Below are 23,800 nucleotides of genomic sequence, written 5' to 3'. Positions count from 1 at the left end.
GTACATCTCGCGGGAGTCCCCGAGTGGCAGCGTCTTTGCGTTGTCATAAATTACCGGCACAAAGACTTTCCTAGCGTAGGCACAGCGCACGTTCCAGTAAGGCGACGTGCGCCGCGCACTATACAGTGAGTATAGCGAGCTAGCGCGAGCTAAGAAGCACCGTTCTCCCCTGGGTCTCCGTCCCGTTCGAATGATTTCTCCTGCAACCTCCCCCGCTTCCTCTTGCTCAAGGCAGCGGCTTATTGTTTCTCGCTCGCGCTTCGATGATTCTGGCAACTTCAGGCGTTCCGCCGCACACGAGGGACATACCCGCACGGCGTCTTCCGGCTCCCCAGGGAAGGATCGATGCGAGCAATTTTGTTTCTTCCTTCCGGCTCCCCTGGCGCATAAGATCGCCGTGCCGTCACGTGGTTATATCTTTGGCTCTGTTTACTCTCGTCCGACATGGCCGCGGGGGAAGCCAGCACCGTATAGGGGCTCCCGGGCCCGTGCATTAAAGGAGGCTTCCAGGGGACCTCGAGCGGCGCGGCGATCGTATGTAACAGTCAGTTCCTGTGAGCCTGGTGGGACGTCCTTATTATCTACGGCACGCGCGCAGTCCACAGGGACGGCTGTTCTGACAGACGTCTTCGAGCGCAGGCGACTGTGTATGACGGGGGCTCGATGTGTCCGTCGCACGAGAACAATACGCAATGGACGGTCCTCATGCATCAGTGCCAATTTGGAGCTGTCTGGTGTCGTGTGCGAGCTTTGTCCCTGCGTCACAGAGTTCTTACTGAAGCCCTCATCCAGATTAGTCTTTATGAACAGTGGCGTTTCTGGCACGGGGAGTGGCGTGCTTCCTGAAGAGAATACGAGAGTTGAGTCGTTGCCTTGGAGCTGGCAAAAAGGAGGATCTGTCATAATGTGCTGTTTGTGACACGCATTGCAAGCTGCCGTATACTAAGCACGAGTAAAGAGCATGTCACAAGAAGTCGGCTGAGTTTGTTATTTGTGCAGTGACAGTGCTGAGTTGTTTCCGCTACGTATGTCTAGACCAGGACGTTGGTGAATCTGGACTATATCTCGGTCGGGATGGCGATGTACGGCTTACTAAGCACGAGTAAAGAGCATGTCACAAGAAGTCTGCTGAGTTCGTTATTTGTGCAGTGGCAGTGTTGAGTTGCTTCCGCTACGTATGTCTAGACCAGGAAGTTGGTGAATCTGGACTATAAATATCTCGGTCGGGGTGGCGATGCACGGCTTTGCTCGCATTGTGCACCAATTTACACACTTGCCATGGTTCTGCAGCGTCAGCTTAAAATATGTAGATGTTGGGGTACAAGAGAGATAGTATGCTAGTTCCAACAGGCACGTATAATTACCTGTTCCACGACGCCGTGCTTCAACTTTGCAGATGCTTCAACTTATAGCGCTCTTCAAATGGCTAATGTTGCTGACGTTACAAGCAAAGGCTGCTCAAGGCATCTGCCACATGGAGTTCGACAGCCTGGCGAGCAAGTCCGGCAACTTCTCGTCACCCCAGTACCCGGAGCCGTACCCGGCCAGCATCCACTGCTACTACCTTTTCAAGGGCCAGGAATCGGAGACGCTCAAGATCACCTTCCTGCACTTCGACCTCGAACCGCCGTTTTCAAAGGGGCGAGTATCTTGTCCACAACGCCTAAGACTTTATAACTCCTTAATTTGATTCGTGACAGCCAGTAGCACATGCTTCAGTTTTAGAAAAATAAATACGATAATTTGTTAGGTTACGTTACTGTGTATTTCTTCATGGCATTCATCTCACGTGAAAATAAAGCTGGTTAGCTATCGTTTTCCGGCCACTTTTTAAACGAACAGCCTAATAGCAAAGGCAAGCGGTAAAATGCGTCACAAAACTCCTGCAAGGTTTCGCTGTCAGCGTGCTCAGCCTGCTCAGCCACGGCCGGACAGCACGGTCAGTGGAGGCGCCTTCTGAAGTTGAAATGCATCATTAAAAAATCTGGGCTTCCTGAGTGTCAGGTGTGAGTCATGCAGATCCAGTGGTGATGTTACTTTTGGAGGAAAGGTATGCTCCAAGCAATCTTTTCTTCATTTTATCTACTTCAAATATATAACAAAAAAAAATTGCAAGGCCTTCTGAGCATCGCTTCAACCTAAACTTCTGGCATTGGTTGCCATTATTCATTTCCACGAAAGTTTTGCGAGATGCATCGAAAAGTAAGTCTTCATATTGAAATCAATTATAGAATTTTATGGGTAAAAGCACTGGTACTGAGAGAGGATAACGGGTGCTTGAACGCATTCATTGTGGCCATATAAATTTCAGTACATTTCGCCTGCGACCAGTGCTATACAAGCTGTACTGGACGCTGATGCAGGTGCCTAAACGACTTTGTGGACATCAGCACCATCAGCGTGACCAACGTTCGGCAGCTGGTCGGGCGCTACTGCGGCGTCGAAGTACCGGTACCGCTGCTAACCATGAAGCCGCGCATGGAGATAATCTTCAAGACCAACCATGCCCACGAGCGCACGGGGTTCTTCGGCATGTACCAGTTCACTGATGAGAGTAAGTACTTCCTATTCACCTCAGAGATGAGTTAGCTGGAGTTAATTAGAGGCCAGTCGTAAATTTAGCACGTGCTTGTAGCCGCAGTTCGGAGAAATACTCTTGAAATGGACAAGTGCGGTAAAATACATGGGATGCACCTCGCTTTCGATGTCTGTAGGCTGGAACTTAGAAAAATTTAACTGTACATATTCGGTCTGTAGTTACAGCCACGATCTCAGCGCTTGACTACATTCTGTTTCTCACAGCTAAGAGTGGCATGCTCTATACTGATGTAATATTGGTCCCAGATTGGGAGTTTGCTGTCTTGACGTGTAATCCCCAGGGCAAGGTATTGTAAGCACACAGGCCCTCTCCCTTTACTGCGCCTTGTGGGCATATTTTACGAAGTATAATTCTGAATCAATGAATGAATGAATGAATGAATGAATGAATGAATGAATGAATGAATGAATGAATGAATGAATGAATGAATGAATGAAACAACCAATTATTTATTCGATGAATGTATGCCTGCATAAATCAATGAATGAATGAATTGCTCACTGTACGAGAGAAATAACTATCCGGCCTCCGGCCTTTTTGCAACTCATTCTTGTAGAACTGTACACCCACTGCAGTTCAATATTGAACTGTTTTCAGCTGTAGTTTTTTACATTTATAAATAATTCCCGTGTCGCGCAGGTATTAGGATTTCTTTATGAGGACGGACCCGAATTAACTTAACTCACAGCTTGAGCCATTGTTATATATACAATTCGTCTTCAGTCGCAGACATGAAAACAGGAACGGAGCATCCAAAATATCTAATTTTCTTAGCTTCAGCCCGCGAAAAGCGTGTAAAGCTTTGGTTGCATGGAGTACTCGGGTCGAGAAATTTCTTTTCTATTGGGATGAACATCTAAGGAGAGGTTGGCGCTTGTGAATGGGGCTGGATATTCCTTACGAATACCGAATTAACATAACACGTGACCCCGCACAATACCACACAGTACAGCATAACACAACGCCACACAACAAAGCATAGAGCAACGCAGCACAGATACCATGCACGATACTCAACGCAATTCGAAACACAATACATTAGTAGTGGTAGCAGTGACTGGCAAGAACGACAATAACAAAAAGTCACCTATTTGAAAAGCGAACATTCAACAATAAAAAGCACTGATGGGAAGACAAGTTTAAGAACTGAAAAAACAACGGTACTCTGACAGCATGGTGGTCTCTAAAACAAACAATAAAATAAACGGTGAAGTATCAATAAAAAGCGTATGAACAAATAAAATACCTAGTAATGATGGGAAGAGAAGTTTAAGAACTGAAAAAACAACGGTACTCTGACAGCACCGTGGGCTCTAAATCAAGCAATAAAATAAACGCTGCACTATCAATAAAAAGCATATGAACAAATAAAATACCTAGTAATTTTAAGAAACTTTGTTCAGCAAACCGGCTAGCTTGGACCCTTCGCAAAACAAAGAACTGCTGTGTGAGCACGCATATCTAGTACCCATCGACCAGGACGCCTTGTCCATAGATTACTAACAAAAAGCGCTAAATCCCTAATGGGTGCTCCACAGGGAAATGACATAATTGACCTGAGCCCTGTTCTTCGTTGGAATTGTCGCATTCACGTAGCAGTAACCAAATGCCAGCAGAAGTAGCAATTAAAGCTGGGCGTAAAAAACTTCCATCCTTAAGTAAATCTGCTTCTCCACTATGTGGAACTGCTTTGCAGCAGCATAACAGCGACGCGTAAGGCGGAGATCGGAGCGTAGTGCATCTATGTATGCGTCCATGTCTCTAAGCGTCGCTTTTAACCCGTACACCGCCGCAGTAAACCTTGATATCTGAAGACTAACTGAACGTTGGGTGCTCCTTTCGAGAAAGTAAATACTTGTTTCAGATTAAACTGTCAGGCAACTGGGACTAAGATGTTACACATACATCAGATCGGAAATTATCATTAGCTTAATTTCAGGCCTAGGAACGCTGTGAACCCTGCGGCAGCGCACCGGGAAGGATTCCAAGTTCGTATTTATATTAAATAAGAGGGTTTGGTTTGGTTTAGGGGGCTTAACGTTCCAAAACGACTGAGAGTATACGGGGGACACCATAGCAGAGGCCGAATAATTTCGACCACTTGAGGTTCTTTAACGTGCACTGACATCGCACAGTAGATGAGTCTCGCGTTTCGCCTCCATCGAAATGATACCACGGGGGCCGGGATGGGACCAGCATTTTCCGAGTCAACAGCCGAGCACCATAATCACTGAGCCATCGCGGCGACTGTTAAATAAGAAGCCACAACGCGAGGGCGTTCTCAGTTTGCTCGAGCAGTGATGCATTCATGCTCTTGGTTTCTTTTAACGCAAAGCTACACGATGCAGTTCGCTACCACTAATAACGTGTAGTTCAGTAATAAAAGCGAAAACACAGACTTAAAGACCCTTTTGCTTAATTTCCATGTGCACAATACTGCAGTATTAGTTCAGAACACTGACACCCTTACTTCAGAGGCTGTATGTGTGGATTTTTAAGCCAACAAAAACCAAAAAATACGACGCATAGAATGCACGAACGCGGCTTCTCCAACGTAGCCAATTTTTTTTTCCTTCATGAACGCAGCTGCCAACCCGTGGAGTTCATCAGCGACCCCTGTGTTGAAACGCCAGTAGCTTGAGCACCTTCACACCGGATGGCGCCACTGTTTTCTTTACGCCGTCCTTTTATCTCGCGCTATATAATCTGCGCAGAGAGGTTATCGCTCGCGTTGTCGCTATTTTTTTTTTTTGCGCTGACAGGGAGGGAGACATCTGTTTGCGTTTTTGTCAACAAGCACGAAATGATTGCTAGATGTTTCAGCTTACTGGAGAAATGCCCAACGACAAACGCCGCTAGTCACGTCAACAGAGATGCCACTTGAAACGCAGCACGGAAGATATATAAAAACTGTTCTACTGGGACTGCCGCTCCGCATGGTCTTTGAGCGTTATCGTTCGTAACGGCACAACCTCTCTCTAGGCATTCTCACGTAGGTATTACATGTACCTGCGCTGTGTTCGAGGCTACCCTTTGCGAGGCCTTTGATAGGAAGTTGGTTGAGTGTGGCATGCTAAGCTTCGCACGCTTTCTAGAAAGCTCTGCCTTGAGGAGTGTGGAAGGTGTGAATAGATAAATTTTAGTTTATGATAGATCAGGTCAACGCCGTTAAAGGAACTGTAAATGTCAAATTTTTGACAAATGCCGAAAACACGACTTCCAGAAATGTGTAGTTGGGCTCAGGAGAGCTAACGCTTGAGCATAAGCCTAATTGCGCCTTCGATCTTCCAGCCATCTGAGGCGCGGTACTTTTCGGCACAAAACACACGGGCGCATTTAACGAATCTCTCTGCCATCAGGCTTCACCTTTATTCGTCACTTGTAGGTGAACAGTGCATACCTATTAGACAAAGCTAGATGCGCAGGCTAACTAAAAGCCAGAGAGAAATTAGCACAATTCTAAATTCTTAAAAGTGAAGTAAATGAGTATCATGAGAGCAACGTCACATATGTTAATAACGGTATAACTATAAGGCCTATGCGATAACTGTATATGTCATGAGGCCTTCGGTCAATGCGGGGAAATTTTGAATAAAGAATAAAATATCGAATAAAGAATAAACAACCACAAACTTTCGTTGAAGGATCTAATCTGGCAGCAAAGTTAGCCGTACCTTAAAACTTAGCACGCGTTTCATATCCAAAGAAGTTCCATGGCTGGATACTCGCAAAAAAAAAAGAAACAGGCCTGATGCGTGCTCGAGTAATGTTGCTCGATTTTCAGTGTCGGTGGTCCGTGTAAAGTAAATGTGAAAGATAGACTGTAACAAGGAAGTGGGTTGAGGATGCAACGATGGCAGTTAAACATTATGTAACAGGGTTAGTAAAATTTTTCTACCTATAGCTTTCAACAACCTCTCTCTTTTACATTTTATTGCACAAGGAGGAATAAGAAAAAGCCAAGAGTTGAATTTAACAAACAGCAACCTTACGCCTGTATTAAGCGCAATATGGTCGCAGTTTCTCATGCGCCATGAAATTGGAGACAAGAAACGAGGAAATTACCAAATAAGCGGACAACCAGTTACCATTAACTGCTATTTTTAAGAGCGAGCAACGCCGTGAAGTGGTCTCCGACTAATATTATAGGGGTACCAATAAAAGAAGACTGAAAAATTAAAGTGTCCTGGCAGTGAGCGGTCTCCGACTGTTGTCTATGCGTTGAGGTTGGTAACAAACAAGGCTGGACCTATGCTTTCAAAAACGTCAGCATGGAAGAATAACTTGTGGAATCGCACATGTAAGCGTGTGGAAAGTAGTCGAGCAAGACAACATTGGAAGCTCGATGAACGAAGATTTACCAAAGAAAACAGGCGGACGCTAACACGCACCACAAGTCGTACCGAAAAAGCAATCGCGGCAGAGAGGCTACGCAGAGTCCTCGGTTGGAAGAGCGGGAAAGCGAAAGAAGGTTCCGCCTCTGTTTTCTACCATGAGCATTGCGAAGATCGCCATAAGATCTGTGTTTTCGAGAAACCGCCGTTTTCTTGCTACAGTTGAGGGCGCAGTTTTGCTGGAAATTGCCGGGGTAAATATTTGAATTTCGCGTAATTCTAGCATATACTCCATTTCTTGAGCTTCCACCCGCCACACCGTGTGTCAGCATTGCTCAGGATTGTTTCAAGTGTAAAATAGCGGAAACCGTTGGCAGACTAAGATGCAGGAAGGGTATGCAACCTTTCAATACCAGTTAGAAACTACGTTGTTGACATTGATCCGAAGCCTTTTTCTCTACGATTTGCTTCACATCCTAGAGCGTGGAAGCCAATTAACAGATGAAGAGGTTTGTTATGTCATGCACGGATATTATAATTAGATGGTTTTTGTATACCGTTAAGCTTCTGCGAATAAAAACAATGTAGCTAAGCGAACAGTATCGCACGGAACTAAAATGCACCTTTTGTGGAGCTGATTCCAACATGCGCTTACAGACTTCGTTGCTGACTGGTAGACTTTCTCTTTACAGCTTACGGCTTACAGTTTAAGAACAAATATTCGAACAGCGTGGGGAATTCATCCCAGCGGGGAGATTCAAACTTTGAGGAAACAGAAAAAAAAAACTGCGTAGACGCGATGCACGTCGATGCAGCGGCGCTCCATTCCCATTGTTTGCGCCAGAGACGCACATGTATATCAAACTGCCACAACAATACGCAGCTGGTCGAGTGTACTCTACGCAGCCCCACATTTCTGAACTTTAAAAGTGCATGATGCTGCGCAGGGCGCACTGCAGCCTATGCATATATTTACATTGAATTCTCATGACGTCGTTTCCAGCTACAGGAAGGAGACTGAAATAGCGTTACGCTTGCGGCTTGGAGCATTCAGGGTTTGCCGCGCGGCTCTGCTGCATACGTCGGTGCAGATGAATGCTACGCGGTAGGCCTATCATGTTCTGAAAGTTTTGGGGCCCTCCGTGGGGTTAACTGAGAGGTGCCTTAGTTCGAAGGGCACCTCTCAAGTTTGTGATTATTACCGACAAAGCGTGTGTGCTTCAGAATTTGAACGAAGTAAATAGTTTTGGTAAACAATTGTCACATCTCACGTTTTAAACATGTTTTTCATTCCTACAGCGTCAAAAAATTTATGTGAACAATGCAGGACAAATCAGTATAGAAGGCACATACCTTGAAATCATAGGGTGACATGCAAATGAGCTGTGATAAAGCAGAAAATCTCCCAGATTAACAGGCGAAGTATAACCAAGCGTTGATTTCATCGGCCGAAGTGCACCTATTTGTTGTCTGCTGGAATATATCTCTTTCCTGCATTTATCGGCCTAAACACGGAAAATAAGTAAATATATATGCATAGATATAGTGTATAATTTTCGATGCATGAAGCAAAAAGACAGATATATAAAGCTTATTATGATGTTATATGATGGTAGTATTAAGCTTAGCGAATGTATTTATTGTCCTGAATGGTTCAGCGGCAATGGCTCATATAGAATTGCTGCTTTAACCCTTAAGATATATGTAGTATATGCTAATCAGAGAACTTAACACAAACATGTTTGGTTTGTGGTGGTCCATCGAATAAACTAACGGGGCCCCTGAAGGAACTTGTGCGAAAGTTTAGTTATCTATGCATCTGTGCTGAATATGATTCTACCCCATTGAATTGTTCAGTGGTAAAAATGAGTGCACACGAGGAGTTAACACTTGCCCTTGTATGTATCTACAATAGAAAAAGAAAAAAAAGGCGAATAAACAAAGGAGTTCTGATTTTACCGCAACGAAGAGTTTAGTTTGCCGTTCGGTAGCGTGGCCGAGTGGTCTAAGGCGCTGGTTTTAGGCACCAGTCCGAAAGGGCGTGGGTTCGAATCCCACCGCTGCCAGCAATTTTTTTTATTTCAGTTTGAATTACAACTGGTGAGTTGTTTACAAAGCTTTGATTTTTGATGGAAGGAGAGCCTTCTTGAACAACAATAGCAAGGGCTGAAAAAAGAAAGTGGCTACAAAAACTGATCGAGCTTAAAAGCAGGTTGATATTTCAGTTTCTAAATATCTGTGCGTGCCTTTTTTAGCGCAGACAATATATGCATTCCTTTGTAAGCTGAACCTTGTCGGCCTAAATTATAGGGCAAAATAAAACCCTTTCTTTACTCACGTGACACATCCTTGATAGCGGAGAAGAAACTCGATACGTGGTTAAGTGAACGCTACGCTCAGTGCACCTAAGCAGCGTGAGGTCTTGGAATACAAGTAGCTTAAATTGCAAATACATGAAGGGCTTATTAAAATTACGCGCCCATAGGAGTTTTTCCCGTTTCCAGTTAGAGAACAAGATGTCTTGCTATGTATGCAACCTCTTTCTCTATCTCGCTGCCCACTACTGCTGCGTTCCCAACCTGACAGAACAATGGCGTGGCAAAGAAAAGGGCGACAACTCATTGCGTGCAAAGGAAAATATGCGAGCAAAGGGAAATACGCTGACAAATTACCGGATTTTTATTGACCATATATTTTGGTATCCCAATGCGGCCAAAAGTCTCAAATGCTTATATTTGCTTTTTTGTCAGCTGAACCAATCAGTTTATAAGTAGTTAACGCAGAAATGATGGACTTAGAGCTGTGCTCCTGGAAGAAAATGGCACCACCCCGAAAAAAATTATCGGAAGGTAGCCATCAGAGAAAAAACTTGAGTGGAACATGACTTCGAAATTACCGGTCGTCGGGATGCTGACCGGAGTGATTGAACTGCTGTTCACATGACCCTTTTTTGGGACATCTGTGCATGCTTTCAAACCGATATCCTGACATGCACTGGAGAAACCTACTTAAAGAAGTAACTGCTCTCTGCGGGTGATGACAGTGCACAGCGCTACGCTGCCATACGACGCTTGGCAAAGAGGTATGTGCAGCATCGCCGTGCTTTAATACGCAACACTGGGCTACTCAATACAAAAACATCCGCCTTGTCACCACTCCTCTAGCTTGCGTATTTTGTTATTTTTCTCCTTCAACTGAGTGCAACTTCTACTCAACAGCTTGCTAGCTGTGGCGTACATGCCATGGATACTGACCCTTTTTGGTCAAAATTTACTTTTATCCAATGATTTCTGGGTACACTAATTGCTTTTATTTTTTAAATGAATATTCCAACACCTAAGATTAGCATTCTGATGTCTCGCTGTTTAATCTCTGGCGTGTGGATAGTCGGAAGCACAATGGGCCAGCATCTTCATTAAGGCATTCAAATGATGAAATCACGAAACTGAAAAAAAAAACTATCAATAGAGATTCCTATTCAATCCATGTCCAGCATTCTTGAATAAAAATTTTGATTATTCGGATATTGTAAGCTGCTGATCTGGAAATTTTGAAGGGAATGCTCCATTCTTCCGTAGCAAAATCTTTTCCCGCTTTAGCAAAGCGTTCCCATTTTCGTGTGTATGACCGCGTATCTGCTTTTTTTTGTTATTATGCTGCATACTTTTTTTGTTATTCTCATCACTTGTATGTGAGGCGTTTTGCATTTTGCATTGTGCTATATACTTTTGCGCTTAACCCCCCCTGTAATGCCGATAGGCGCTGTGAGTATCAGATAAACAAATAAACATTTTCCATCGTTCGCATGGAGCAGTTGAGACTGCCCTACAAAAAAAATGGGGAAAGCTTTTGACAATCGCAAAAACGTTAATAGCAAAACAATGCAAACCTGTCTACGGCAGATCTGCGAATATATTGATTTTATAGTGAAATTTTACAATATATGAAAAAAGAGCGTTCATAAAAACTTTCATATTTAGGCATGCTTTTGTCTAGAATTTTTCTGGTATGCAGTAAGCGGGAAAGGCGAAATCCTATTTTTTTTTTCATTGATCGTCCTTAACGACCGCTCGATTCATAGACTTCGCGATTCAGAAGCATATTCTGGCTTTCAATTTCTCGTATTTTACTTAGCAGTCAGACAAGTGCCTTTTTAAGGGTAATATTTATGTCATCATGTCGAGCTGATCTGAGCGGCATGTCGAGCTACGCGAAAAGACAGGTGGCTTATTTTTGCTCTATTTTTCCAGTCAGAAGCGCAGTAGCCAAGAGAACTTATAAATGATGACGAATACTGTGCGACAACCGATGCGGGTGCGACGACTGGCAGACAGAGTTAAATTTAGGTAAAGGTTTTTGTTCATGTCAGTAAAAAGAAAAACATTTTTTGAATTTAATACCAAATTAGCAGGTGCGTGATTGAATGAGTTGATCAATATAAATATCTTGGCATAACATTTACGCCAGACTTACAATGAAACACTCACAATGAAAAAGTTGTCTCTAAAGCTTCTAAATCACTATGGTACCTGAGGCGCACTATGCACAATGCAACTTCACATGTAAAGAGCCTCGCATACAGAACACTCGTAGACCGGTAATAGGATACGACAAAATAGTATGGGATCCTCACACCGCAACCATCTGTCTTGAATTTGATCGGATACAGCGAATTGCTGCAAGTTTATCTATATTAAATTCCGCCGCAGTCATTCTTCAACAAAACTTTGTATAAAAGATCATTTAGCGACGCTAAAGACAAGAACCAAGTTTGTAAGATTGAAAACCGTTTACCTCATTATTAACAACTGTCTCAAAATAAAGAAATCAGATTACATTAGAATCAAAACCAATGAAACATCAAGGCATCGCCACAGTAAGTTCATCCGATTACCGACCATACGAAATGATTATTTTAAGTTCAGTTACTTTCCGTGAAGCTGCAATATCAGGAACTCTCTTCCAGACTCTGCTGTTTTGTCTACATCACTAACTGAATACCTGCATCAACTAGATAAGTTTGAGTATGGCAGTAATTCTGAGAGGTAGGGCGGTTTTTGATGCGAGTTGCTGTCGTAGTTCTTGAAGTGATGCATTTTGTTTGTTTCATGCGTGTCTATCGAGGCGATTTTCTAATAGCTGTTGTATATCAGTGTTTTTCAACTCGTGTCTCTTTGTTCACTGCCAGTTTTACCGTTGTTCTTTGACTGCTGCTTTTCCACTCCCGTTAAAGCCTCTTTTAGGGCTTACTGTTTTAATAAATGTATAAATGAATTACCCTGGCCTTGGACTGAAATATCAATGCGTACCATTGTCATGACATAAGTTTCAGCTGATGATAAATATCCGAAAACAGTACTGTTTACATTTTGTACAAAGACAACTGACCCTCAAAGATGCACATTTGCTTTATGAGCAAGGAAAAAAGAGAAGACAAGATCGCAGATAGGGGAAGGAACTCATTTGCCGTGAGCAAAAAGCAACAGACGCACAAGGAATAAAAAACGTACGCCCTGTCCGTGATGAGGGTACGTTCTGCAGCATCTTTTTGAGCACTAAGAAAAAATAAAAGAGAAAGAAAGTAGATTGAGGGAAGCAGGAAGGAAAGAAAGAGCAAACAAAAATTAAAAACAACAGAAGGAGAACGAAAAACTGCCATGCAAACGAGCTGAGGTAGTAATCTCAGAACTAGTTCCCGCCATCTTCACTGCGAAGTGCTTTACTGATTTGTCTCTTGGAGTTGTGCTATTTTGCCTGCCGCACTGAAGAAAATGATCGATTTTTGTAAAAAGAATTAAGACTGGGTCAAGTGGTTATGAGCGTTACTTTCCTGTTTGTTTGAACGAGCACTTGAAAAAGCTTTCATTCATAGTGGTACACTAATAAAGAAAGCCATCTTGTAACAGTTATTTTTAGTGCCACGTATTTTCCCGTCAGAGGAAGCAGTCTTTCCAAAGCCAGCCTCCTCCTCCGCTCCCTCCCCTTGAGAAGAGAGGAGCGAAATGAAGATGAAAGCGCAGCGAAAAGAAGGTTTAGGATGAAGTCAGCGAAAGTACGGCGCATCAGAGACTCGCAAAATACTTCAGGAAGCAGAGAACAAAAGTGAAGACTCTAATATAGGCGCTTTTTTTTTGTTTTCGCTTTCATCCTCCACCTTTTACAAGAATCAAAGCAGAGAATACGGTTCATTTTGCGGAGGCTTTCGCAACGCGGGGTCATCATCTCGAATATTGATGATGATGATCGTACTCTCGCTGAGGCGAATACATTTTTTTGTGGCGCATTCTCTGTTCCATGATGAGAGGCGTATTTTACTTGTTATCTTTGCGAAGTGCGCTGCAGTACAAGCGATAAAAAAATAAAGCGTAATGTTCTTTTCCCGGCATGGATTGATGGCCGTAACAACCGTTATCAGCGTCTTGCGATAACATATGCCTCGTGTTTTACGGCCGTAGCGGAGGGCTTCGAAATGGCAAATTTGCACCGCTGCCGCAAGACATTTTTCGCCTGTCATATGCTCGTGCTGTTCAGCTGCCGTGTATTTCTAAGGGAAAAAGAAGGCCTCTTTAAACTTGAAATAAATTATGCTCTTCTTTTTGTATGATTCTGTTTTTCAGAAAGAAACCTGGTGGCGCAGCCTTACGTAAAATTAAGCACGAGGCATATTTGGAAGGACTCGATGCATTTTGCACGCACCTCTTCAAAGGTCTATAGGAAAACAAGAAAGTGCCTACATGAGTGTATGTTGCTCTGATATCAGAACTGTTCTCGGATGTTTTGCTGTTCACCAGCGTGAGTATTTTTTTCATTCGAAAGAGCTAAGGAATGAAACAGATGCATGGTTATGCGGCCCGAATTCGCACTACGGCTGTATCAGACATCGTAATTTGCGACTGGTGATTAATATCGACCACCCGTGGTTTACTGACGAGCAGTGGCACCGTTGAGACAACCGCGCGGCACACGAGGTCTTTTACATTTTATCGTGCATCGAAATACACCCGCCATGGCTGGAATGAGATCCAGTGTCCGTGGGCTTAGCGGCCGCAAACCATAGCTACTAAGCCACCTCAACGGCGACGACACAGTTCGTCTTTTAACCCTTTCACTGCTGGGATTCTCTACTCACCGCTTCACACTGGCTGCAATTTTTTTTGCAGACTATTTTCCTCTAAATTTTATGCTAGTAACGCACTGGGATGCTCTGCTGGACATGTTGACATTTTTATCCAGGATAATCTTACAGATATTAGTTGTACTGACTGAAATCTTCCAGCAGAAATCTCGCCCGTCGGATTTCCTGTTCTTATGCGGATTTTTCGGTGGCAGGGGCACTTCATCGCTTTTATCATTCGACAGGGAACTTAGGCGGGCTGGTATCTCATTGTAACTATCACTGGAGTCCGAATTCATAAGCAGTTCTTGAATTTCTTCGTCCATCAAAGCGCCGGCGCATATGTCACGCTGCGTCGCCATAGCTGCTGTGCTGAGACCAAAACGAAGCAACGCAGATGTAGAAACATGCGCTCCATCTGTTGTTTGAAACTTACCCTACCAGTTCTATGAATTTATGCAGCCACTCCATAGATGGCACAACATGCTTGCATCGCTAATTTTTTTTTTTTTGCACGAGTATTATCGAGAGCGGCAGGGAGTGCGTTAAAACGCGAAAACTTATAGGGATAAGCAGGGGGTGTGCATGTATGGTCGCCCTCATTATCCCTGGAGTGGCTTTCTAAGACGAGGTAGCTTTGCGCTGAGCTTTCAATTTTTACGCAGCCGTGAAAAAACCGGACACTGCGAAATCGTGGGCCCGCTCTTTCGGCACATAAAGCTGCACTTATGTTTTTCTCCACACCATAACAACAGCGTTTCTCGTAGCTCACGTGCACTTAAATCCCGCTTACCATACCATACCATACCATACCATACCATACCATACCATACCATACCATACCATACCATACCATACCATACCATACCATACCATACCATACCATACCATACCAGACCAGAGCAGAAGAGCAGAGCAGAGCAGAGCAGAGCAGACCATACCATACCATACCATACCATACCATACCATACCATACCATACCATACCATACCATACCATACCGTACCGTACCATACCATACCATACCATACCATACCATACCATACCATACCATACCATACCATACCAATTTACCACATGAACAGTATAATGGATCAATGAGTTCGGTTCTGGGGAAATGGCAGTTGAGCTCACGATATTGTACGCCACAATCGGGCAGGCCGCAAGTGGCGTTGAGGCACAATAGCTCAAAGCTAAAAACGGTAGTTTTCCATCTTTATCCTTTGGATGCAATTAGAGTGTTTCGTGGTGGGCTTAGGCCTGACAGCTACAGAACTTAAATCATGCATGAGGCGAGGAAAGGTCTTACTACAAAAAAAGTCACACGCAGGTGCACCCAAAAGAACCAGTATCTGGCGAGTTCCGGCCTAAACTCAGGCCGAGCGCCACTTGTAGTCGTTTTGCAAATTATTCACTACAGGCCACGTTAACGCTGGCAACAGCGTTCACGCCGCAGATAATAGTTTTGCGTTGGATGTGCCTTTCGCTATCTATCCAGAAAACACTTTCTACTCCGCTGTTTATGTTTTAAGAGACAGCTTTGCAGCAGAAAAAAAAAATCTTCATAGAGGTTTTCGGCGAGAGAATGGGCAAACTGTTGTCTGCAAGGCAGAAGGGTATCCACTTTGTTGCGAAATATTCAATCGCAATTAATCTTAACATTAATGGTTCGCCTCGTCACAAATTATTTCCTTCGAGAGTTCCTTTCTCGCGGTGAAGCAGTAAGCAAATTATGCTTCCAGCAAGGCAAAATTCACACTTCCACGCAGAAGCCAAGGTCACGTGCCCTTACACGTGACTGAAGTGAATGAACTGAGAATAGTTAGGGAAAGCTATGACAGTGATAAGGCCCAGTTCAATACAAGCCCGTGGTAACTGTTCAGACCTTATCTGTGTTTTCTTGCACTTTACGTCACCATTATCCAAGACCCGGAAAAGGTAAACGCTAGCTGACCGATGGTTAGCCGCCATGACCATTTTATCTTCGCTTCGGCTCATTAACGTTCATTTACAGTGGCTCTGTTTCACGCAGGTTTCATTCAGCCGCCCCAATCAACGCGGAATGTGTCCGGCTGCGGCGGCACGCTGACGGGAGTGGGTGGAGACCTCGTGTCACCGGGCTACCCGGAGACCTTCCCTAAGGATGTTGACTGCACTTGGCTCATACGTGTTGACTACGACAAGCATATTTACATCCGCGTCCTAGAGCTACAGCTCAAAGGGAGCATCGGTAAGAGACGGCGCCTCTTCTGCGTTATTATTTATGTTCTAGAAGGAAATCTTTGCGGATGGCGTTCACATGCACTAAGTACTGCAAAAGAACTGAAAATTGCGTTGATTATTTGAATACGGTCGTAGGTTACAGAGAATAGTGCTATACAGGTGCAAGGGGCAGCAGTGCGAAAAAATGAGAGTGGTTCGCCATTAAGAGAGAGCACATTCAAGGACACGGAATTGCTTTCCTTATAACTGCTAGGATACCTAACGTTTTTGAGATCAGCGCACTTCCGAACGAAAATGTAGCTGAATCTTCATTGTTTTAAGATAAACGTCGACGCTTTCCTCCTGTTGAGCTCTTTATTCGGTCCTGTAGGGGTAAGCCACCAACCCAAAATTAAAATTTTTTTTTAATGCTGAGTACCTGATCTAACATTGGGCAATATGCACGGACAATTTGTTTCCGTGGACAGCTCAACTAATTAATTATTCAGCCTTTTTTTCGTCATAATAATTAGGTAATTTGTGTAGACTACATGCAATAGGTACAAAAAAAGAACAATAAATGCAACATGCTCTTCACTTCACGCAGCTTTCACTTTGCTTCGACGGCGAAACAATGTATTTTGGTGCATTTTCTGATGCGCACCTAGATTTCGTGTTTGCGCCTAAATATCGCAGGATGCTGACGTATGTGCCCTGACAGTTTCTTTGCACAGAATTTATGATATCAGAAAAGGACTCGAGAGGTGACCTCTAGTACTACCTATGGTACTCATGGTGACGTGACAGTGGTCCGTATATTATCAACACGGACGCCGCGAACGCGCCAACATCGCATCCTAGAAATGCGCTGCGGGTTGTATCGCTGGAAATACAGCACCTGAAGTACACTTTCGGCATCAAAAAACAAATAGAAAATAAACAGTCAACCTTTTTCTTGAATAGCTCCATCGGCGAGGTACTTCACATGAAATAAAAAGGCGATATGCAGTAATTATGAGCAACATTGCGGCTTATGCTTTATGGGGATTTAAAGTCCCAAAAAAGCTCAGGATATGAAGGACGTCGTAGTGAAGGGCTCCGAAAATTTCGAATAACCGGGTTTTTTTGACGTGCACTGACTTCGCACAGTACATGTGCCTCTTGAATTTCGCTTCTATCGAAATTCAACCACCATGGCCGGGTTCGAACTCAGTCTTTAGGATCAGCAGCCAAGCGCCATAACCCCTGAGCCACCGCGGTTGGCGAGCAGCATTACGACTGCGCGTATTGGCGACGTCGTGTTCACTGGTGGTCGCCTGAAGTACGCGACAGGTTACACGTATCGCGATTTGAAATGTTTGCTAGCTATAACACTAGTAAGGAAGCATCATATCTATGGACAAAGCTGTGACCAACTGCGCAGTGCATGCTTGGGCATAAAACGTGGTTAGTCACTGTTCTTATATACGCTGCACACAGCTCTGCTGAAAACCTTTTTCACTACATCAGGACGAACGACCATGCTCACCTTCTGCTTTCAAAAAGTTTCCTGCATATTGACACACTTTACTGCAGTGTTCAGGCATTCATAATTAAGGCAACTGGCTACAAAAAAAAAGAGTTTCCGAGAAAATTTCGGGAGCAACAGCAGTGTAAGTATTCCGAAAAAAGATACGCAAGGTGTTGTCTAAGACGTCTCAAACGCGCGTGTCTTACGAAATTTCATGCTACTGAATAGGAGTGTACGTCAGGCGCCAGTCTTGCTGGGAAACTAGTGCCATGTAACACCTTGGGAAAAAAATTCATCTTTTTGAAACCTGATAAACTTCCCTTCGGAGCGAGAACAAAACTGTGTGTCAAAAATGAATATACTTATCCCCCGTATTTTCTTTCTAATTAGCGAGTAATAAAATTAAACTAAGCTCTGTCAGTGTTTTGTCTGCTTTGCTCACGCGGCTTATCGTCTGTGCATTTAAACCGTCTATAAAGCAGACAATGATAACTGTCACCTGACTCACTGAGCACCCAGAGCAGCCATAGCAGGTCTGATATCGTCGAACCTCTGAGCAACTATGCGAGTAGGTCCATCACAAAAGACTACGAAATGAATGGAGGAATACGCGTGAAATCGTGCTATAATATTAATGAAACTCAGGAGCTTGTCGCCTGTTTTAAAATTAGAACACATGCTTCGTTTTTTCTTTAGAACGCCATTCTCTCTCAAGACTATGGAAAGAAACAATCAAAGGAATAAAAAGTAAATCAGCAATTTAATCAAGCTGTTAATTCATTTAGTTGGCACTGTTACATGTCACGTTGTAACATGAGGCGTGTCACATAACTACATGCTGCTCTGCTCACTCTCTGGTTCGCTATAACGCAGCTCATATTTGTTTGAATTAGCGTTTATTCTTCACCGTAAATTAGAGATCCTTATCATTACATCAGCTATATTTCCCAACAGTAGATCACCCTTTTGGTGGCACCGCGATACTGCTCCTTTGGTTGATAATTACATGTTGTTAAAAAAAACTACAAAAGAAAGCAAAATTATTTTATGCACATTCGGGACGAAACAAAGTATAGTATAAAGTGATTGCTTAGTCTGCTGGCTGGCGGATGCAGAAGAGCCAGGAGCAAGTGATATCACCCAGATTGCAAACAGAGCAAATACGACAACAGAGATAAACAAGAAAAAAAGTGGCAGATTATCAGAGGCCACCGGCTCTAAGTCTCGAACTGAGGGAAAAGAAAGAAGGGAAGTCAGATATGCCGAGAGAAAAGCAGAGAAGAAGAGATGAACTGAGGGTAAAGTAGTTAACGTCGGAGCGACTCAACTCAGGCAAATTTTTTCATGACAGGCTCCTATCAGGGCAACAGCGAATCAGAGTGATTTTTCACCTTAATTGCATTTGATAAGTCAGTTTTCTTCTGCTGACACACAAGTGTCACCTAGCCTTGGTGGCATGGCTAAACTATGGACCAAATAATTGCACCTCTCTTGCATCTATTCCTCTCTCACTGCTGAAAGAAACTGCCGTGCAGTAGAGCGCGCGTGCGTAAAAGGTTATAAAAACATTGAGGTGAAAGTTGAAACGGTAAAGAGGTTATCAGCGCATTCAATGTGTCCATCATCATCATCATAATCATCATAAACCTGAATACACCCACTGCAGGGCAAAGGCCTCTCCCATGTCTCTCCGATTAACCCTGTCCTTCGCCAGTTGCGGCCCCCGTATTCCCGCAAATTTCTTACTTTCTGCCGCCCCCTGCTACGCTTGCCTTCTCTTGGAATCCACTCCGTTACCCTTAAGGACCAGCGGTTACCTTGCCTTCGCATTACATGCCCTGCCCAAGCCCGCTTCCTCTTGTCAACTAGGATGTCATTCGCAATAAAGTGTTTGGTAGGACCCTATACCGTTGAAATCGAATTTCCCTTTCTTTCACTTTTGTAGTGACAATAAGAGCTCCACATCATGCATACTGTCAAGGTATATCGCGTTAACATCTGGCAACCTACAAGTATCCTAGCTTAAAAGAGAGCTCATTTTGAAACTTGAGTGCACTTATTTAGGTGTACATCAATTTTTAAAAGAATTTCCGTTAATCTATTGGTAATATCACTGATCGAAGTGTTTTCTTTGTGCCTTCTTTCTATTATCAATGCACAGCGAACTGCGGGGAAGCTGAGCTGGCCATCTTTGATGGATACTCGAATCTTAAAGTAAATCCTGTACAGCTCAAACGCTACTGCGGCGACTTGAAGTACTACAAGAACACTGACGAAAAAACTGAGCTGTCCAAGAGGAACAGGATTCTGGTCAGGTTCGTACATGCTATGATCATTTTCCTCAGTGCTTAGTTTTAACATATGAAGGATAAGAGGAGTATTTTGCCCCCAAAAAATCATCATGCAAGAGGCCAACGGTAAGGGTGGGAGGATAATTTTTCTTCATGATGGTTGTTGAGATTAAGTATGAAATGTTTATTGCAGCGGTATTAGCTGCCGCTTGAGTGACACTGAACACAATTATTCGTTTCCGAGGTACTAGCAAACTCTTTCTCATCACGAGGTTGTGAGAGTTTGGAACAAATAGTAGTTGCCACAGAAAGGTAAGAGTCTTATTTATTAACACGGAATCAGGTGCTGTACAGTCCTTTTAAGAAAAGTTCCGATTCGATCCTTGCTTTGTCATGAAACGACTGGATGAGAGCTTTAAAATGCTGAACAACGTCTAAGCTCCAATAGAATACAAAAAAGCTAAAATAATCGCATACGCTTCCCCCCGGAGACAGTTTCATTGTGCATAGCTCACATGAAAAGAGCTATTTTCTGTCCTTTTATTATAAATGTTCCCGCCGGGAAATTTTTAAACTGATATGTTTACAAATACGTGATCATAAATAAGCAGGGTAACAGTATTTTATACCATAATGCTATCAATAAGGTCTGTAACGCTTGCTCGCTTATGCCCAAAACAACCGCCATACGGCTTTAATACGTGATGCGAGGTGGGTCAAGATTTCCCTGGAACAATTCCAGCCACGCCCAATAGCTGCTTCTGCGTTGTAAGAGATTACCATGGATTCTTTGCGCCTGATATCCTGAAAGTTGCTTGTCAGCTTTAAATTGAGCGCTGCCAAAAGCGGCGGTGATTCCGAGACCGCCGAGCCGGCTTGTTGTTATCATCACCATCGAGTTGTTTAATTCTTTGTGGGCGTAAACGAGCCCAATTACGAACTTTTTCAGTGCCACCCAAGACAGCTCGTCTGTTGCCGTCGGAACTGTCACCAACACGTGATAATAAGAAGTAAAATATATGCATGGTGTAATAGCCGCAGCTGACCAACATTTTCGAGCGACGAGTTTGCTATCGTTGCTGATGGCGTTAATTCTTGGTCTAAAACATTGCTCTTTCCGCACGCAGTCTTCATTCTAAATCAGCTGTTTAAATTGTTGTTCTAAAACGACAGCTGGCCTTATGTTTCGAATTGAGGTTTCCGGTAATTTATTTTCGCGGGAGAAAATATTTAGTGATTCATCTTTTCAATGTTGTCCCAGACTGCTCCACTTTATACAGGTTTGTTGATTTATACAGAATTCTTGCTTTTGTTGCCTAGCACCTTATTGCACCACTGAAGGGATGGAATCCCATGTCTATATTTTTTTTTCAGGCTAAGGACAACAGTAGGATCTCCGATCAAACAACCGGGTCAAATAATCGGATTCAAGCTTGTCTGGACGGCTGTGACGTTTCAGCCTAGAGGTCGGTGGATTTTTCTGCTCACGGTTATTGCGCTTGCTCAAAGTGTTTGCACTGTTAAATGTGTTTTCAAGCTTTGTCTTCTAACATGCTTAAGAAGAAAGTTGCCTTTCATTCGTACCGGGCTTAATGTGGCCCTCTCTTAGCCGAGCACGCGCTGCATGTTGCACGGTTTCATGCAACTGACCACATGAAACCATGCAAACGTTTGTACCTTATAGTCAGAAAGTAGAGCCGCTGTTCAAAATCAACGGCTTGATTTGCACTCCCCGGACGTTTGTATAAACCTTGAAGTATTTATGACGCTGCAAACGGTATAAAAACGTTTTAATATCCGCTCGGCTTTTTGCTGCAGGCCAGCTTTGTTCGCTTAGCTGGCGCTCGACTGATGCTTGGATTCTTGAACAACGTTGTGCGTTCAACCCTCTCCTAGCGACAATAACGCAAGGAGCCTTTTCCATGATTAAAGTTTATTCTCAACTTGCTTCGCAGGAGTTCTCTGATATTCAAGTATGCTAGAATGTGCATAAACTTTAAGCAGGGAAGTCGCGCAACTAGAATTGTATGTTGATGTCTGTGCAACTAAATGCTCATAATTGGACACCCTGAGAAGGCTGAATAAACCGATTCTTCCTTTAACATCTTTAATGCAACCCGAAAACACCTACCAAAATATTTAGGTGTATGTGCGCCTACATATTCTTCCTAAATCAACGAGCTGTACAACCGCATTGAATTAAAATAAATATGCATAGCATATATTAATTAAACGCTTTGTGTATAGGGAAGTTGGCTAAAGGCGACCGAAAACTTTTAAAATTCGTGCGAAGAATTCTCCTTCCGATCCTGCTTTCTTTATTGATAATTTCTTAGTTGTTATACCTTAGTGTTTGGAGTTTTCACGTATGCATGAATATGCTATGGTCAAATGTTTTGGGGAATCCCCCAAGGTGGAGTAGATTTGTAATAAGGGAGTGATTACTCATTGACATCCACCCAAGCGTAGCCAAACGGCTACACAGGAAAGCTATACAGCTTTCTCAGAAACTTCGCAGTTAAAGAAAAATTAGTCCTGGTCCTGGGTTCGAACCCGAGACCACCGCTACACCGGAGCAGTCACTCTGCCAATTGAGATAACCGGGACGGCAAGCTTATGGTAGGGCGAGAGCGAATTGATCAATAACTCGAAGTGGGAACAGAGTTGGTCAGATGTTTAGGGGAATCCCCCAAGGTGGAGTAGATCTGACTTCAGCGACTGCTGCGGTGTAGCGGTGGTCCCGGGTTCGAACCCCGGACCAGGACGAATTTTTCTTTAACTGCGAAGTTTCTGAGAAAGCTGTATAACTTTTCTTTGTAGCCGTATGGCTGCACTTGGGTGGATGTCAATGAGTAATTACTCCCTTATGAATACGCTATGTGTGCTGGCAAAGCTGTAGTCTCGTCAACTGCCGGCAAGCCGGGCATCACTCATCCGAGTTCCGACTGTGCAGATGTGTGCAAGGAGTACACGTGCCCCAAGAGCCAGTACTGCATGAACTCGGAGTCCCGAAGCTGCACCGAGACGAGGGAGTACTGCATCGACAGGTCGCTGGTGTGCGACGGACTGCCCAACTGCAGCGGAGAAGACTTCAGCGACGAGGACAAGTGTAGGTATCTCACCGGGGGATAAGGCCTTTAAATGAGACTTGTTGCTGAGCTTGTTGGTGCATGGTTTTGATAATAAGAGAGCGGATACCTTTCAAATGCCTTTATATCATGTATTTTCGGCCGCTTATACAACGTGCCGTTATTGCCGTTTCTTCTTTTAAAGATCCATAGGTGGCTTTTATCACATTTAGATACTCTTTGTTGGGTGCGTTTTCTGTTACCGTTTTTATGGCTCCTTACTTCATCCTCACGTTTACTGCAGCTTATAGGTGGTGGGGCGATGTGCCTATACATTATGTGTGCCTTCCAATAAAGGAATCAGTGACCATATTCCATAAGCTGTCCATGTTATAATAGCCATTTCGCGTATACCTGGTCTCTTGTCATTGCTCACTTAGATATACCCGGGGCTTTCAAGCGTCTGTGGAAAGCTACTATGCCGTTGGCGGTTGGCGACGTTTGCGACCAATGGCTTAGGGCCAGACAGACGCGAAATGGCCATTTTAATATAGGCAGATCATGGAATACGGCCCCAGTGGTCAGTAGCACGTCGTCCTGTCCCCCTCTCTTGAAATCAAATCAAATCAAATCAAATCAAATCAAATCAAATCAAATCAAATCAAATCAAATCAAATCAAAT

The 23,800-nt window shown here is 43.7% G+C and overlaps 1 protein-coding gene and 1 non-coding gene across 2 annotated transcripts in view; both read left to right on the top strand.

The window, feature by feature from the left end:
- Nucleotides 1-1,396: 1,396 nt before the first annotated feature.
- Nucleotides 1,397-23,800, top strand: part of LOC149359451 (neuropilin and tolloid-like protein 2) — a 30,666-nt gene continuing 8,262 nt past the window's right edge. Inside the window, exons 1-6 of the mRNA XM_089569051.1 lie at nt 1,397-1,641; nt 2,364-2,554; nt 16,080-16,277; nt 19,921-20,074; nt 21,425-21,516; nt 23,004-23,159. Coding sequence (XP_089425177.1) covers nt 1,397-1,641; nt 2,364-2,554; nt 16,080-16,277; nt 19,921-20,074; nt 21,425-21,516; nt 23,004-23,159 — 1,036 coding nt within the window. The remainder of the gene's footprint in view (nt 1,642-2,363; nt 2,555-16,079; nt 16,278-19,920; nt 20,075-21,424; nt 21,517-23,003; nt 23,160-23,800) is intronic.
- TRNAL-UAG (transfer RNA leucine (anticodon UAG)) lies at nt 8,920-8,999 on the top strand. The gene has a single exon. It is a non-coding gene; the product is annotated as a tRNA-Leu (tRNA).

This window comes from Amblyomma mixtum, chromosome 2, assembly GCF_055824585.1.
Source record: "Amblyomma mixtum isolate Tamu chromosome 2, ASM5582458v1, whole genome shotgun sequence".
NCBI classification, from domain to species: domain Eukaryota; kingdom Metazoa; phylum Arthropoda; class Arachnida; order Ixodida; family Ixodidae; genus Amblyomma; species Amblyomma mixtum.
This window is presented reverse-complemented; position numbering and strand designations above follow the sequence as displayed.